The sequence below is a fragment of the Magallana gigas genome, chromosome 3 (genome assembly GCF_963853765.1).
Source record: "Magallana gigas chromosome 3, xbMagGiga1.1, whole genome shotgun sequence".
Classification (NCBI taxonomy): Eukaryota; Metazoa; Mollusca; class Bivalvia; order Ostreida; family Ostreidae; genus Magallana; species Magallana gigas.
This window is the reverse complement of record NC_088855.1, coordinates 26,055,476-26,070,673: the sequence shown is the minus strand read 5'-3', so window position 1 is coordinate 26,070,673 and position 15,198 is coordinate 26,055,476. Positions and strand designations below refer to the sequence as shown.

At 35.6% G+C, this 15,198-nt stretch overlaps 1 protein-coding gene across 3 annotated transcripts in view; it reads left to right on the top strand.

The window, feature by feature from the left end:
- Window positions 1-15,198, top strand: part of LOC105347658 (DNA damage-binding protein 2) — a 61,391-nt gene that overhangs the window by 21,111 nt on the left and 25,082 nt on the right. For all 3 annotated transcript variants that reach the window (XM_034481713.2, XM_034481712.2, XM_034481714.2), the window contains exons 5-6: window positions 756-855; window positions 980-1,157. In XM_034481713.2, the coding sequence (XP_034337604.1) occupies window positions 756-855; window positions 980-1,157 (278 nt within the window). The remainder of the gene's footprint in view (window positions 1-755; window positions 856-979; window positions 1,158-15,198) is intronic.

The window sequence follows — 15,198 nt, the reverse complement described above, 5'->3', positions numbered from 1 at the left end:
CCTTTGTACGGTTCTCATTTTACTTTTACCACGCGAAATCGATTTCCTGTTTATCGTAAGCACACGATCAAAATGCATGACAGCATTTAATGATTCAGTCAGTGATCTAAGTAAGAAATGTAAGAAGAAATAAATCTATTTACATTCAATTTTGTTTAAATGATAAATTACTACAGTATATTGATTAAAATCCATACGATTTTTACACAGAAATTCAAGCAGTATTATAGTAAACACTCATGATTTTATTGGAGGGTTGCATAAATTTTTGCAAAATTCCAACCAAAAAAAAAAGAAAAATCATAAATTGGGCGAAGCGATGAATAGGGCGAGGTCCAAATGTCAGGGGAAAAAAGTATCGACCTAAATTCCGTGAAATACGGTAAGTAAGAAATGTAAGAAGAAATAAATCTATTTACATTTAATTTTGTATAAATGATAAATTACTACAGTATATTGATTAAAATCCATACGATTTTTACACAGAAATTCAAGCAGTATTATAGTAAACACTCACAATTTTATTGGAGGGTTGCATAAATTTTTGCAAAATTTCATATCAAATTTTCCAAGCAAAAAAAAAAAAACATAAATTGGGCGAAGCTATGAATAGGGCGAGGTCCACGTGTCAGGGAAAAAAGTATCGACCCAATTTCCGAAAAATACGGTATTTACATGTAAGTGTCGTATTGCAGTGATATTAGTTGACCTATCTAGTTTACACCTCCCTTGTCTGGTATTTGTTTCATTGACAGCTTCTGGTACTGCAGTGTGGATGTTCATGCAGGTAGGAAATTTGTATCAGCAGGGGACAATGTTGGAAAACTCCAATTTCTCTCCTATGAGGGCAAAAAGGTAAGACAAAATATGTCACCTGCACCCTACATTGGCTTATTTGTCAAAACCATCACTATATTTCAAGCTTGTTTTTTTTTTCAAATTAACAGTCTTCTAGAGTTCAATCTTATTACTTTTTCAGACCTTTGAATTTCGCTTACACAAGAATAAGATCACCCACTGTGAATTTTCACCGATGGAAGAGTGGATGCTGTGTACAGCTTCTACCGATCAAACTGTGCAGATATGGGATGTCAGAATGATAAAAGATAGGAACAGTTCCATGTGCACCTTAAAGCATGAGAAACCTGTCAACTCAGGTTGAGATTTTAATCGTAATGCATGTTTATGCCCAAATTACTGTTAAAAAGAATGGATCAGTGTTTGAAACTCACCATTGCAGTTGGGGGACTTGTCAGACAACTGGTAGAATTTATCAGTTAAACCATAGATATACTATCATGGGGGAAATACATGTCTCGTCTTTGTGTTGGAGAGAACACTTATTTTTGATAAATGATTGCTATAATAATGAAGTTCCTTAACTTGAAAGCAATTTAAAATCTATTCAATAGACAAATTGTTTTTAGCCTCAAGTTTTAAAATTGTTTTGAATTTGTTAACTTGGTTTATAGAGATCATGGGTTGTTTGTTTTTTTAGCTCACCTGAGCTGAAATCTCAAGTGAGCTATTCTGATCACATTTTGTCTGTCGTCCGTCCGTCCGTCTGTCCGTAAACTTTTCACATTTTCAACATCTTCTCAAAAACTACTAGGCCAGTTTCAACCAAACTTGGCACAAATCATCCTTAGGCAAAGGGGATTCAAAGTTGTGAAAATTAAGGGCCACACCCGTTTTCAAGGGGAGATAATTAGAAATTAATGAAAAATTTCGAGAAATTTTCAAAAATCTTCTTCTCAAGAACCAGAAAGCCGGGAAAGCTGAAACTTGTGTGGAAGCATCCTCAGGTAGTGTAGATTCAAAGTTGTGAAATTCATGACCCCCGGGGGTAGGGTGGGGCCACAATGGGGGGTCGAAGTTTAACATAGGAATATATAGAGTAAATCTTTAAAAATCTTCTTCTCAGAAACTGAACAGCCAGGAAAGCTGAAACTTGTGTGGAAGCATCCTCAGGAAGTGTAGATTCAAAGTTGTGAAATTCATTATCCCCTGGGGTAGGGTGGGGCCACAGTGGGGGGTTGAAATTTTACATAGGAATATATAGAGTAAATCTTTAAAAATCTTCTTCTCAGAAACTAAACAGCCAGGAAAGCTGAAACTTGTGTGGAAGCATCATCAGGTAGTGTAGATTCAAAGTTGTGAAAATCATGATCCCCGGGGGTAGGGTGGGGCCACAATGGGGGGTCGAAATTTTACATAGGAATATATAGAGTAAATCTTTAAAAATCTTCTTCTGAGAAACTAATAAGCCAGGAAAGCTGAAACTTGTGTGGAAGCATCCTCAGGTAGTGTAGATTCAAAGTTGTGAAAATCATGATCCCTGGGGGTAGGGTGAGGCCACATTGGGGGGGGGGGTAAAATTTTACATAGAAATACATGTATATAGAGTAAATCTTTAAAAATCTTCTTCTCAGAAACTAATCAGCCAAGAAAGCTGAAACTTGTGTGGAAGCATCCTCAACCAGTGTAGATTCAAAGTTGTGAAAATCATGATCCCTGGGGGTAGGGTGGGGCACAATGGGGGGTCGAAGTTTTACATAGGAATATATAGAGTAAATCTTTAAAAATCTTCTTCTCAGAAACTTATCAGCCAGGAAAGCTGAAACTTGTGTGGAAGTATCTTCAGGTAGTGTAGATTCAAAGTTGTGAAAATCATGATCCCTGGGGCTAGGTTGAGGCCACATGGGGGGTGGGGGTGTTAAAGTTTTACATTGGAATATGTAAAGTAAATCTTTAAAAATCTTCTTCTCAGAAACTAATCAGCAAGATGATTCTTTATAATTGTTAAAACTTTGGCTCCAGGACAATTCTTCGGCCTCACAAGAAGGTTCAGAGTTTGATGTAGCTAAATATCCTATATATGAACAATTGTAAAGGATCTTTTTGAGAACTGCAATACTCAACATGTGATATGACTATAAAATTGAAGCAGGCAGCTATTTTTTCATTAGAATCTTTTTGTATTACTGTATTGAGTTATTGCCCTTGATTTATTGATTCTTGATTATTTTAATTAATGCATCCACTGTTAACCAATTATTGTGATGATTATTTTTATACAATAATAAATATTCAATGTATATAAGTTGTTCTGCATAAGAAGTTTTGGGTTAGGCCGGATTAGTTTGTTTATTTTTGATTTCCAATTTTTAGATACTATGAATTATTTAAGGCTGGCACATATATAAGGACAGTGTCTATTGCATTAAGATGAGCGACTGTTTGGGGTTAAACTTAAACAGGTATGGATAGATTGAGTGTGTGAACATTCCTGCTCTATCTAATCTACGTGTTTTCTCACCTTTGATACAAAGTGTGAGGTCATTCCTGCCCTGTATCGCATTAATACAAGTGTGCAGTCATACCTGCTTGTATTGGTGGTGGTAATGCGGCGGAGCACTATTGTATGGTCATCCCTGCTGGTGTTCAGGCCTTTCTAGCGCAAGTGTGTGGAACTCCCTGTTTGCTTTAGGTTGAGCTGTTGGCGTAAGTGTGCGGTCATCCCTGCCTGCTTGCGTAAACGTTGGTACCTGTTGAGTTGTGTAGGTGTGCGGTCATCCCTGCCTGCGTAACGTGTGCAGGAGCGGTGATTAAAGTATGCTCTTGTAAATACTGGCAGCAATCAGGGCTATCCGAGTTCCAAGGGGGAAAATGGATTTTATTAGTCCCCTACCGGTTTCACCGGAGGGGACTATAGCTTTCCTCTGCGTCCGTCAGTCCGTCTGTCCGTCCGTCCGTCTGTCTGTCCGTCCGTCAGTCAGTCTGTCTGTCTGTCCCACTTCAGTTTTCCACACTTTTTTTCTTTATGCATTTGAGGAATAATATGAAACTTGCTGAACAGCTTCAAAATGTCAAACTTCAGATCAAGTTTACACTTTTGTAGCGTCTGATTGACATATTTTCGAGAAAATTAATTTTTTATATTCCAATTTTTTAATGTTCCGGGTTCGTTATCGGGTTCGGTGTGTAACTGAATAAACGAGGTCAGTATGTAGTCAGTAATAATATCGTACGTTACTTGTACCATTCCTTTTCCTGTACCATTCCTTTAATCATTTCTAACAAACAAATAAAATCTATAAAATAGTGTCAAGCATTGTGTTGTAGGTTTTTTTTGTATTATTATTACAATCGGGTTCGTTGTCGGGTTGGGCTGTTTAACTGTTTGGTTTGATTCGGGGTTCAGAAGAGGGTAAGAAATGATATTGTGCATAAAAGTGCATTGTTTTCACAATTTTTTTACCAGCGAATACAGAATAGACTTGGCGAAATTACAGGAGATGAAATAAAGAGTATATTATTTTACCTATTTCCTATTTAATTTCTATGTCAACTATATAGTTTTAATTTCCTCTGTTCTTTTATCTCTGATTAAAGCATGGCATCTCGTTTTTAATAGCTCTGAAATAGTTGTGTGCTTCACTGGCGTCGGACGCAAATTGAAAGTGGGGGGCTAGACTAATCCTCTGAAATATTGAGAAAAAAGTAATTCCCAAAATCATGGAAATCCTAATCCGAGGGGGGGGGGGGGGGGGGGGGAGTATACCTTTACTTCCAATAAAAAAAAATTACTTACCCAAAATTCTTTTTCCAAAATCACGAGATTCCTAATCCGGGGGGGGGGGGGTTAGTATGCTTCTGAATCCACTTTTTCAATCCTCAATGTAAATTTAGAAACAATCTTTCCTGCGAGAAAAAAAGGGGGGCTGAACCCTCTATTATTCTGTTTCTAATGGTAAGGTATAAATTTGCCAAAAAAGCCCCCCCCCCCCCCCCTTTCCGACGCCTATGTGCTTGGAAGCTTTCATATAATAATACAAACCGGTAGGGGACGTGTATTGCTTATGCAATACTCTCAGAATGCTTGTTTATGCAGGATCTACATGTATTATTGTACATTGTCCAGATTGTTTGTATTATGACTCCATTAAATTGACTGAATAAAGCTGACTTTATCATACCTATTGTTCCTCAGGTGAGCGATGTGGCCCATGGGCCTCTTGGTTTTTTTTTTTGGGGGGGTGGGGGGGGGGGTTTAAATAATAAATATTTATTAAAGGAAGTGAACATGAAAAAATTAATTGTTGCTTAATAAATTTCCAAAGTCTTTTGAAACTTAAAAATGAGTCCTGTAACCTTTTTGTTTATTTCTATCAAGAGACTTTATCAATTTAACACTCTCAGTGAAGGGTTTATGGAGGTTATGCATTTTCGGAATTTCCCCAGCATGCATCTGCTCTCTGACATAGATAAGCCACATTGCTGCTGGTGACTGGGTCAGTGTTGGAACTTGGCCAGTGTTTATGTACAGAGTTGATCAAAGTTACGAAGAAAAAATATGTCTGGATGTGAAGAAAAATTTTGTACTGTCATGAGAGGATAAGGATTTAGTACATTTCTAAAAATGAACCTCAGATAACTATATATGATTTGTGCAAAAAATGAATAGATAATTTGTGAAATATGAGACCATCGCATTCCAGATGTTAAATGTATGGAGATGTGGCAGTCAGTGTTTTACATTAAAAAAATGCTGTTAGTAGATTTCAAATTAATATAAAAATGTAATTTCATTTTCTTTTGGGGGTTTCTTACTGTTACTTTTTATTTAAATGCCCTGGAAATTTTTCTGATTTGTTTTTATCTTAGATAAGATCTTGATGATATGTACGCTGGTTCTGTTTATGCTGTCAGAAGAATAACAGAACTAAGACACTTTTTAAAAATCAGGATGCTGAGCAATGCACCTTGTGTGCTTATTTATGTAGTACACATAATCTTCAAACTCATAAACAAGAAATTCCCGAGTGCAAGAAAAAATAGGTCACAATAACATTGATCCAGGGACATCTATTTTAGTTACATGTCACATTAACTGCTGGTGGAAATGCATCATTCTGAGATCCAAAATCTTCCTCCATAAACTCTGTTTCAAAATGACAACTCTTTACATCCATTTCAAGTTTCAATTTACATTTTGATGATGGCATTTTATCTCTGTTACTAAACAGGTGTAAAAATGCAATGTGTCTCATTGACGTCAGCATCGGTGCTGCCCTCTCTTAGATGCTTAGAGATAACCCAGCAGGGAGGTAATGATTTTAACAATATGGCAGCGCTCATGGATTGCAAGAATTAGTTATTCTAAGTGGTATATCTTCTTAATGAGGAAAGCTCTGTCTAAATGGTTTTCAGATATCATTATACACATCAAATAGACAAATTTGTGCCCTTGATAATTTTTCATGTTCACTTCCTTTAAACAAAATACATTTAAATTCGAGGTAATACCTCCGCAGAGGCTCTCTAGATATACACCACCTGGGGTGCTTGGGCCCCCCTGGATCAATAGTGCTATTCAGCAGTATAAATAAATTATATAATTATATATATAATGTACAAAATATATATTTTCTTCAGTACTTATGTATTTTTTTTAAAGCATAAGTAGACGTAAATATGATCTAACACATGGTATATATATATGCATACATGTATATATCATAATAGTAATGTAAAATAAAAACGGGGGGATAACATTCAGTCATTGATATAATGTTTTATCAATATTATACAAATATATAAATCAAAATATATTTTGAAGAATAGGGGCGTTGTATATCCCCCACTCGGAGCAATGAAGAAGAAAGAATTTTAATTCAAGTTAGAATATTAATTTTTGACTTGTATGCATTGTTTTCATTATAAATTTCACAATGGAAGTCAATATTGTGATTTCATTCTATTAACACGACAAGTATAGGTTTCCAACTTAAGCTTCATACCAATTTTTGCCTAAATCTTGGACCATTCACAGTTCTAAATTGCAAAAGTAGGTATGAATGGGTCCTGACTTCATCCTAAAGGTACTTTTATTTAAAGAATAAGTTTATATTGATTTTTATTATTGATTTATTAAAATGACCCATAATGGGTCAAATTTGTGATTTTTACCAAAAACGTTTTACTTTATTAATAATTGTGAAAGAGTTAAATTTATTCACACATACTCATATGTTTAACTTAATGCAAACATTTTGACATATTGCTGATTCTTTAAAATTGTTTAGACTTTGGCCCCTGGACGATTCTTGTGCCTCACAAGGGGTTCAGAGTTTGATCCCATATATAAACAAAATACTTATGTTGTTAATTTATATATCTTTTAGCTCTATACTAGTTATTGATAGACTGAAATTTCATCATCTTAAAAAAAAATTAATTTTGTATAGAATCACTTATCATATAAATAAATGGGAGTGTATAAGTAAACTCAGTATGTTTTTGTTTTCACCAAATATGGTAGTATGATTTAATTGTTTAGTATTATCTAATGACTGGCAGGTAAAACAATGTTAACTACATTTCTGCAACATAACAATCTATGTTTTCTTTATAATGTTCCATTTACCAAGTAACAATAAACAGCTTTATCCATGCATAGTTTTACACACGTTTTCATATCTACTAATCTGACCCTAAACTTGTGTTTATAATACTCATACATGTATGAAGTCGGACTCATTATCTGCCATGTTTGTTTAACCGCAAACAGGGTGCGACGAAATTCGTCATTAGATATATAGTGGGTGTTTTTTTCTATTACCATTAAGATAAAAGGTGATAAATATTCTAATTAGGGCCCCGCAAGGATTTGCGGGTGCCCTATAGTAATCACTCTGTCCGTCCGTCCTTCTGTCTGTCCTTCTGTCACTCTTCCGTCCACAAATTTTCTGTTTTTTTCTAATAACTTTTTTTACGGTTACCCAATCAAGTTCAAATTTGGTATGGTAGTTCAGTAGGCAGAAATACATATTTTGATGCTAAGTTTAGTTCTCTATGTCTTCTGGTTTGGAGCTGGGGTGGTAGGGTAGATTCCTTAACTATGCATAAGAATGAATGGGCAAAGAGAGATAACTGCTGAGAATGTTACCATTGTATACTTGGAAGGCTGTGCAATATTTGTCCTTTGGGATTAATTAACCTTCCACAGGAACAAAATCCTAAGCTTTATCTTTATGTGTCACATTGAGATTAATAACTGCACTGCCTGTGTCTGCAAATGAACTTTGTTTTGAAGTTAAGGTCAATTTTGAATGATGTGTAGTATTGTGTACATTCTTTGAAATATGGATTTAAAATATAATATTCATACTTTATTTTGGTTGAAATACAATACACAATGATTGATGATAATTTTATCGAATTCTAAAATCAAGATATATATTAAGATATCCTTTTTCACTATTTTATTTTTTTCTGCCTTAATGCTGTTAATTTTAACAGGTAATCAGATAATTATCCCATTCTGTCATTTCTGAAAGAAAAAAAATCTTATTGTAAATTTAGAAGAAAAGGATGAGAGATCAGAACAATTAATCCCCTGGGATTAATTATCTTGCCTGCTGCAGAAAATTTAGAGGCTTATCTCTATCTGACATATGACGATTAATGAACACCTTTGTCTGCAACTGATGTTTGTTTTGAAGTTGAGGTCAACCCTGGGTGATACAATGTATTTGCATTCACTGTAGGATTGCATTTTATAAAACACCTGTTTAAATCTTTTTTAAATACACATTTAATTTAGTTTTTTTATAAGACATGAGGTTATCCCTGTTTTATGCAAATACAAGGTTACTATTTAGAGTTTTTAGTTTTTTTATAAGACATGAGGTTATCCCTGTTTTATGCAGATACAAGGTTACTATTTAGAGTTTTTGGACATTTAGGAATTATCTTGAAATTTTGAACATACAGTTGTTACTTATGATTTTCATATTTTTTTTTTTACCACCTTATATATATTGCAGTTCTTTACATCTTATGGCCGGCATTTATTTTTCATCATTGTTGATATAAAGAGGTTGGAATTCAAAGTTTTTATCACTTCTCTATATTAATTGTCATAGCGGGGCCCTTCCTGACTGGTCAGTTTTCTAGTTGGTTATCAAAACAAAACACTTAATTCAATTTCTCAGCTTGGGACGCCATTTTAATTTGCTAAAAGTCGCTCAAAACAGTCTACACAGGGGTTTGGGACTAAAAAATGACGGTCATTGTCACGTAAGGCAGAGGGTCGCTTAATGCAAGGTTTTCAAATAGGAATTTATGTTGGGCGGTCTAAGTATGGTCGCATAAGACAGATATAGTCGCTTAATACAAAGAGTCACTAAAGCAGTCTAGACTGTATATTGCTACATTTATAAACAATTAACAAGAGTTAAGAGGAAGCAAAAAATTTATTGGGTCTTATACCCAAACATCTAGTATAGCTAAATAAAACAAACACTGCAAACCGAAATACAATCATACATAAAACAATAATAAACATATATTTGTAAACACCCAAAATACATATGTAAATACTTTGGCGCTTGGGGGCTACTCATTCCTTCCCTACTAGCAACAGCCTGGGCTGTTAGCATGACAACGACACAAGACCCATGCCTGGGGCTGATCTCCAGCGGGCATCAAGACTAGAACAGATTGTGCTCGGGGCTGATCCCAGCGAGCCTGAATTAGAACAAAGCATTACCTGGGGCTGATCCCAGCAGGTGTACATTAGAACGAAGCATGACCTGGGGCTGATCTCCAGCGGGCCTCAAGACTAGAACAGATTGCTCCCTGGGCTGATCTAAGCAGGCATAAATTAGATCTAAGCATGTCCTGGGGCTGATCCCGGCGGGCATAGATTAGAACGAAGCATGACCCGGGGCTGATCCCAGCGGTCATATATTAGAACAAAGCATGACAAGGGGCTGATCTCCAGCGGGCCTTGAGACAAGAATAGATTGCGCTCAGGGCTGATCCCAGCTAGCATAAAGGAATAAACCAACTGCAAGGTGTATTCAAAGCTAACATACGAGGGTTGTCCCAAAATACCGTAGACTGAGCCTATAACTTAAAAACTATTCATTGCAAAGACACTAAACTTTTTCGGTCACTTGGTAGTGCTATTGTTGATTAATATCTTAAATTACAGCTGTGTACCTTGATTATTTTTTTTTTTAACTAATTTTTAGTACCTTAGTGCTGCACCCGGCGGCGCAATGTCTGACATAACAAATTACATCCAAAACGTCTTTGTTGAATTAGCACGTGATTAAAATATAATCAATTGAAGCATTTGTGGGTTAATAACATTTTACTAAGGTTTTCAGTGTAATTTTGAAATGTAATTGGATAAAAGAGAAAATTATTAGAATGCTAAAAAGGTCTAATTGTTGTCATTAATCAGTAAACAAAATTAATGTTGGTATACAAAGAGTCCTTTTTAAGCCTTTAACCCGAAAGTAATTCAAAGGACACAGTTTTTATTCTTTTTCAAAATATTCTCCGTTGTGCTCAATACACTTAATATGTCGATCAATCCATTTTTAGCTCACCTGAGCTGAAAGCTCAAGTGAGCTATTCTGATCACATTTTGTCCGTCGTCCGTCCGTCCGTCCGTCTGTCCGTCCGTCTGTCCGTCTGTCCGTCTGTAAACTTTTTACATTTTGAACTTCTTCTCTAAAACCGCTTATCCAATTTCAACCAAATTTGGCACAAAGCATCTTTATGGGAGGGCGAATATAAATTGCAGAATTAAAGTCCGATCTGTATTCAAAGCGGAGAAAACCTTGAAACTGTAGAAAAAGGGGGGTGCATTTTTAAAAATCTTCTTCTCAAGAACTACCGAGTTAATCTTAGCGTAATTTAGCATAAATCATCCTTAGGGAAAGGAAAATTTAAATTGCAAAAATTATAGGCGATTTCTGTTCCAAATTTGAGATAATTGCGAAAATACTAATAAAGAAAGGCTCGTTATTCCATATATAGTAGACTGGCAATTCATTGCGATAGACTGGTCTTATGACAGGCATCGCCAGTCTACCGCATCTCGAAAACGAGGTTCTTTGTTTGAAGCTGGCAGTTTGTTGTGCAACAGTTCACGTGCGAATATAATCTATGAATCATGGAAATAACATTGGTGCCGATTATTGTGAAGTAAATTGAGGTTAAATATTTTAACGCGTTGTCATTTTCACTTGTGAGGGTGGTTTTAGCTTGTTTTGATTTTTTCGTTTCATTTTGCTTTTTAACTTGGGGAAACAATCGCCTTGTATTTGGAACATAGACTTCGGTAAATGTTTACCTGCGAAAATGATAAAATCTGATGCATTAACAACGTACTAAAGTGCATTTCCCTCTGTTTTTATTGTTTATTAATTAATTTTCTAATTGTGCCAACAAGGATCAAACAAGGGTGTTGGTGTTAGCTTGTTCGTTTCGTTTTCATTATTTACGCTTTGTAACCTGGAAACTATCGTCTGTATTTTGTGATTTTTACGTATCAAATCAAACAGATACTTCGGTAAATCAAACAGTTAACTGTTTACCTGCGCAAATTAAGCAAAATCTGATGTAGGGGTACTGAAATACAATTCATTCTATCGGTAATTCGGCATTATCTTTTGCGTAATGGTAGATTAATGCAATAGGTTTTGTTGAGATGCTCGACATTTTCTCGAGTTTATTCAGTTTAAATAGAGTTTGATATCGCTGACGGAAATATGTAGGTATAAATATGTATATATATGATTCATTTCGAAAAAATAAATTGTGTTCTTTATTTGTTATACATGTAGTGCATGTTTCTTGTGTTTAATTGTTTACAATTTCTATTTACTAACCATATTTGAGTGATAAGCTTCGAATTATAAGCAAGATACAAAGATTTGCTCACAATTCTATGTTTGTACACAGATCTTAAAAACTAAAGATTAAAAAAGTAAAAAATTTGTCAATATTTATTAAGAAAATTTTCAAAGTCTGTTCTTCCAGAAACCAACTTTAACAACTTATTGTATTGAAACTTAATCTTTTTAGCTCACCTGAGGGTGGGGCCACAATGGGGGGTCGCAGTTTAACAAATGAATATATAGAGTAAATCTTTAAAAATCTTCTTCTCAGAAACTAATCAGCCAGGAAAACTGAAACTTGTGTGAAAGCGTCATCAGGTAATGTAGATTCAAATTTGTGAAAATCATGAACCCCGGGGGTAGGTTGGGGCCACAATGGGAGATCGAAGTTTTACATTGGAATATATAAAGTAAATCTTTAAAAATCTTCTTCTCACAAACTAATCGGCCAGGAAAGCTGACACTTGTGTGGATGCATCCTCAGGTAGTGTAAATTCAAAGTTGTGAAAATCATGACCCCCGGGGGTAGGATGGGGCCCCAATGGTGGGTCGAAGTTTAACATATGAATATATAAAGTAAATCTTTAAAAATCTTCTTCTCACAAACTAATCGGCCAGGAAAGCTGACACTTGTGTGGATGCATCCTCAGGTAGTGTAAATTCAAAGTTGTGAAAATCATGACCCCCGGGGGTAGGGTGGGGCCACAATGGGGGGTCGAAGTTTAACATATGATTATATAGAGTAAATCTTTAAAAATCTTCTTCTCAGAAACTAATTAGCCAGGAAAGCTGAAACTTGTGTGGAAGCATCCTCAGGTAGTGTAGATTCAAATTTGTGAAAATCATGACCCCTGGGGGTAGGTTTGGGCCACAATGGGCGGTCGATGTTTTACAAAGGAATATATAGGGTAAATCTTTAAAAATCTTCTCAGAAACTAATCAGCCAGATGATTCTTTATAATTGTTAAGACTTTGGCCCCAGGACAATTCTTTGGCCTCACGAGAAGGTTTAGAGTTTGATGTACGTTTATATCCCATATATAAACTATTGTTAAGGATCTTTTTGAGAACTGCAATACTCAACATATGATATGACTATAAAATCATCCTGTTAGAAAAGGGACTAATGATTATAAACTTAAGAATATCCAGGGGGAAATGGATTTTATTTATACAGGATCTACATGTATTATTGTACATTGTCCAGATAGTTTGTATTATGACTCCATTAAGCTGATTTTATCATACCTGTTGTTCCTCAGGTGAGCGATGTGGCCCATGGGCCTCTTGTTGATACACATTTTGAAACTATGCCTGATCTAATCGAGTGAGAATTCGTAATGTCTCCTGTTTCAATTCCTCCAAACCTGAAAATCGTTGACCCCTTAGCTCAGCCTTCAGATAAGGGAATAGAGCGGTACATAGAATTACTGAAATACCCGTGATTTACCGAAATACCCGGTGAAAACACCGAAATACCCTTCAAAAACCCCAAAATGCCCATTATTACTTACGCCAAAAATAGTGTATGTTAAGTATTGTATATAGATAGTTATTGTATATAAAGTTAATTTTTTGAATAAATCAGCCGATTTTTGTGGTTATTGATTATAAAAATGCAATTCTTCCAAGAAAGACAACTCTTTCATTAAATTTAGTTTTTTGCTCACCTGAGCCAAAGGCTCAAGTGAGCTTTTCTGATCACAATTTGTCCGTTGTCTGTCGTTGTCGTTGTCGTCGTCGTTGTCGTCGTCGTTAACTTTTCACATTTTCATCTTCTTCTCAAGAACCACTAACAGATTTCAACCAAATTTGGCACAAAGAACCACTAGGTGAAGGGGATTTACGTTTGTTCAAATGAAGGGCCACGCCCTCTTTAAAGGGGATATAATTGAGAATTATTGAAAATTTGTTGGTATTTTTCAAAAATCTTCTTTTCAAAAACTATCGGGCCAGAAAAGCTAAAACTTGTGTGGAGGCATCCTCAGGTAGTGTAGATTCAAGTTTGTTCAAATCATGGTCCCCCGGGGTAGGGAGGGGCCACAATTGGGGGATCAAGTTTTACATAGGAATATATAGAGAAAATCTTTAAAAATCTTCTTCTCAAAAACTATCAGGCCAGAAAAGCTAAAATTAAAATGGGAGCATCCACAGGTAGTGTAGATTCAAATTTGTTCAAATCTTGGTCCCCGTGGGTAGGGTGGGGCCACAATTGGGGGATCAAGTTTTACATAGGAATATATAGAGAAAATCTTTAAAAATCTTCTTCTCAAAAACTATTTGGCCAGAAAAGCTCAAATTAAAATGGGAGCATCCACAGGTAGTGTAGATTCAAGTTCGTTCAAATCATGGTCCCCGGGGGTAGGGTGGGGCAACAATTGGGGGATCAAGTTTTACATAGGAATATATAGAGAAAATTTTTAAAAATCTTCTTCTCAAAAACTATTAAGCCAGGAAAGCTCAAATTTGAGTGAAAGCATCCTCAGATAGTGTAGATTCAAGTTTGTTCAAATCATGGTCCCCGGGGGTATGGTGGGGCCACAATAGGGGGATGAATTTTTACATAGGAATATATAGAGAAAATCTTTAAAAATCTTCTTCACAAAAACTATTAGGCCAGAAAAGCTCCAATTATACTGTTATTTTTAATTCTTAGTTATTTTGTTCTGGGAATAAAATTTCACACCTCTATTCGAGTGAAAAGCAATTCATGCAAGAGTTATCGTTCTTAATCCAATGTCTACACATGTTAAAAATTGCTATTTATGTCAAAATACTCACATTATCAAACTGAAAATTGGGGAAATACATTTAATCACTTAGATTCAAACTATGATGTTAAATATTTGTGCTCAAATGAGGCATTTTAGTGGTTTCGAAGGGTATTTCGGTTTTTTGCACCGGGCATTTCGGTAAATCACGGGTATTTCGGTAAATCTAGTTACCCGGAACAGAGCAAAATCCATCGGTGCCAAGTCTGGACTGTATGGTGGGTGACTTATTCTGCTGAATCCGAGTAAGTCGAGTTCTAGCTTTGTCGGTTCAGCAGTGTGACTCGGTGCATTATTCTGATGGTAAATTATATTTTCCTTAATTGCAGCCAATATCGGTCTTTTTATGGCTTACGGCCATCTAGTTGCCAGATAATCTTTACGGCGTAAAGTGACGGCCGCTATCGGCCATCGTACAAACGCCCTAGGGAAAACACTGCAGTTAATATTCATTCACGTTAGATTTCGAGTTTATTTAAATAAAGTCAATTCATTTCTGCATTCTAAATTCACATGATGATGTAATTTCTTTACAGAATGTGCCAATGTTAATAAATTGGAAGTAAACGATCTTCCTGCTGGTATTATGCATGCTGCAAAGTTGAAATGGCCTAAGATACTAAGAAGCTCTCGTTTTGTACATGAACGTTTTGACTTTAAATTCCCAATGAGGAAGAATAGGCGCTCTACTTTCTCTAAAGGTATGCGTGCTTCCATCTTAGATG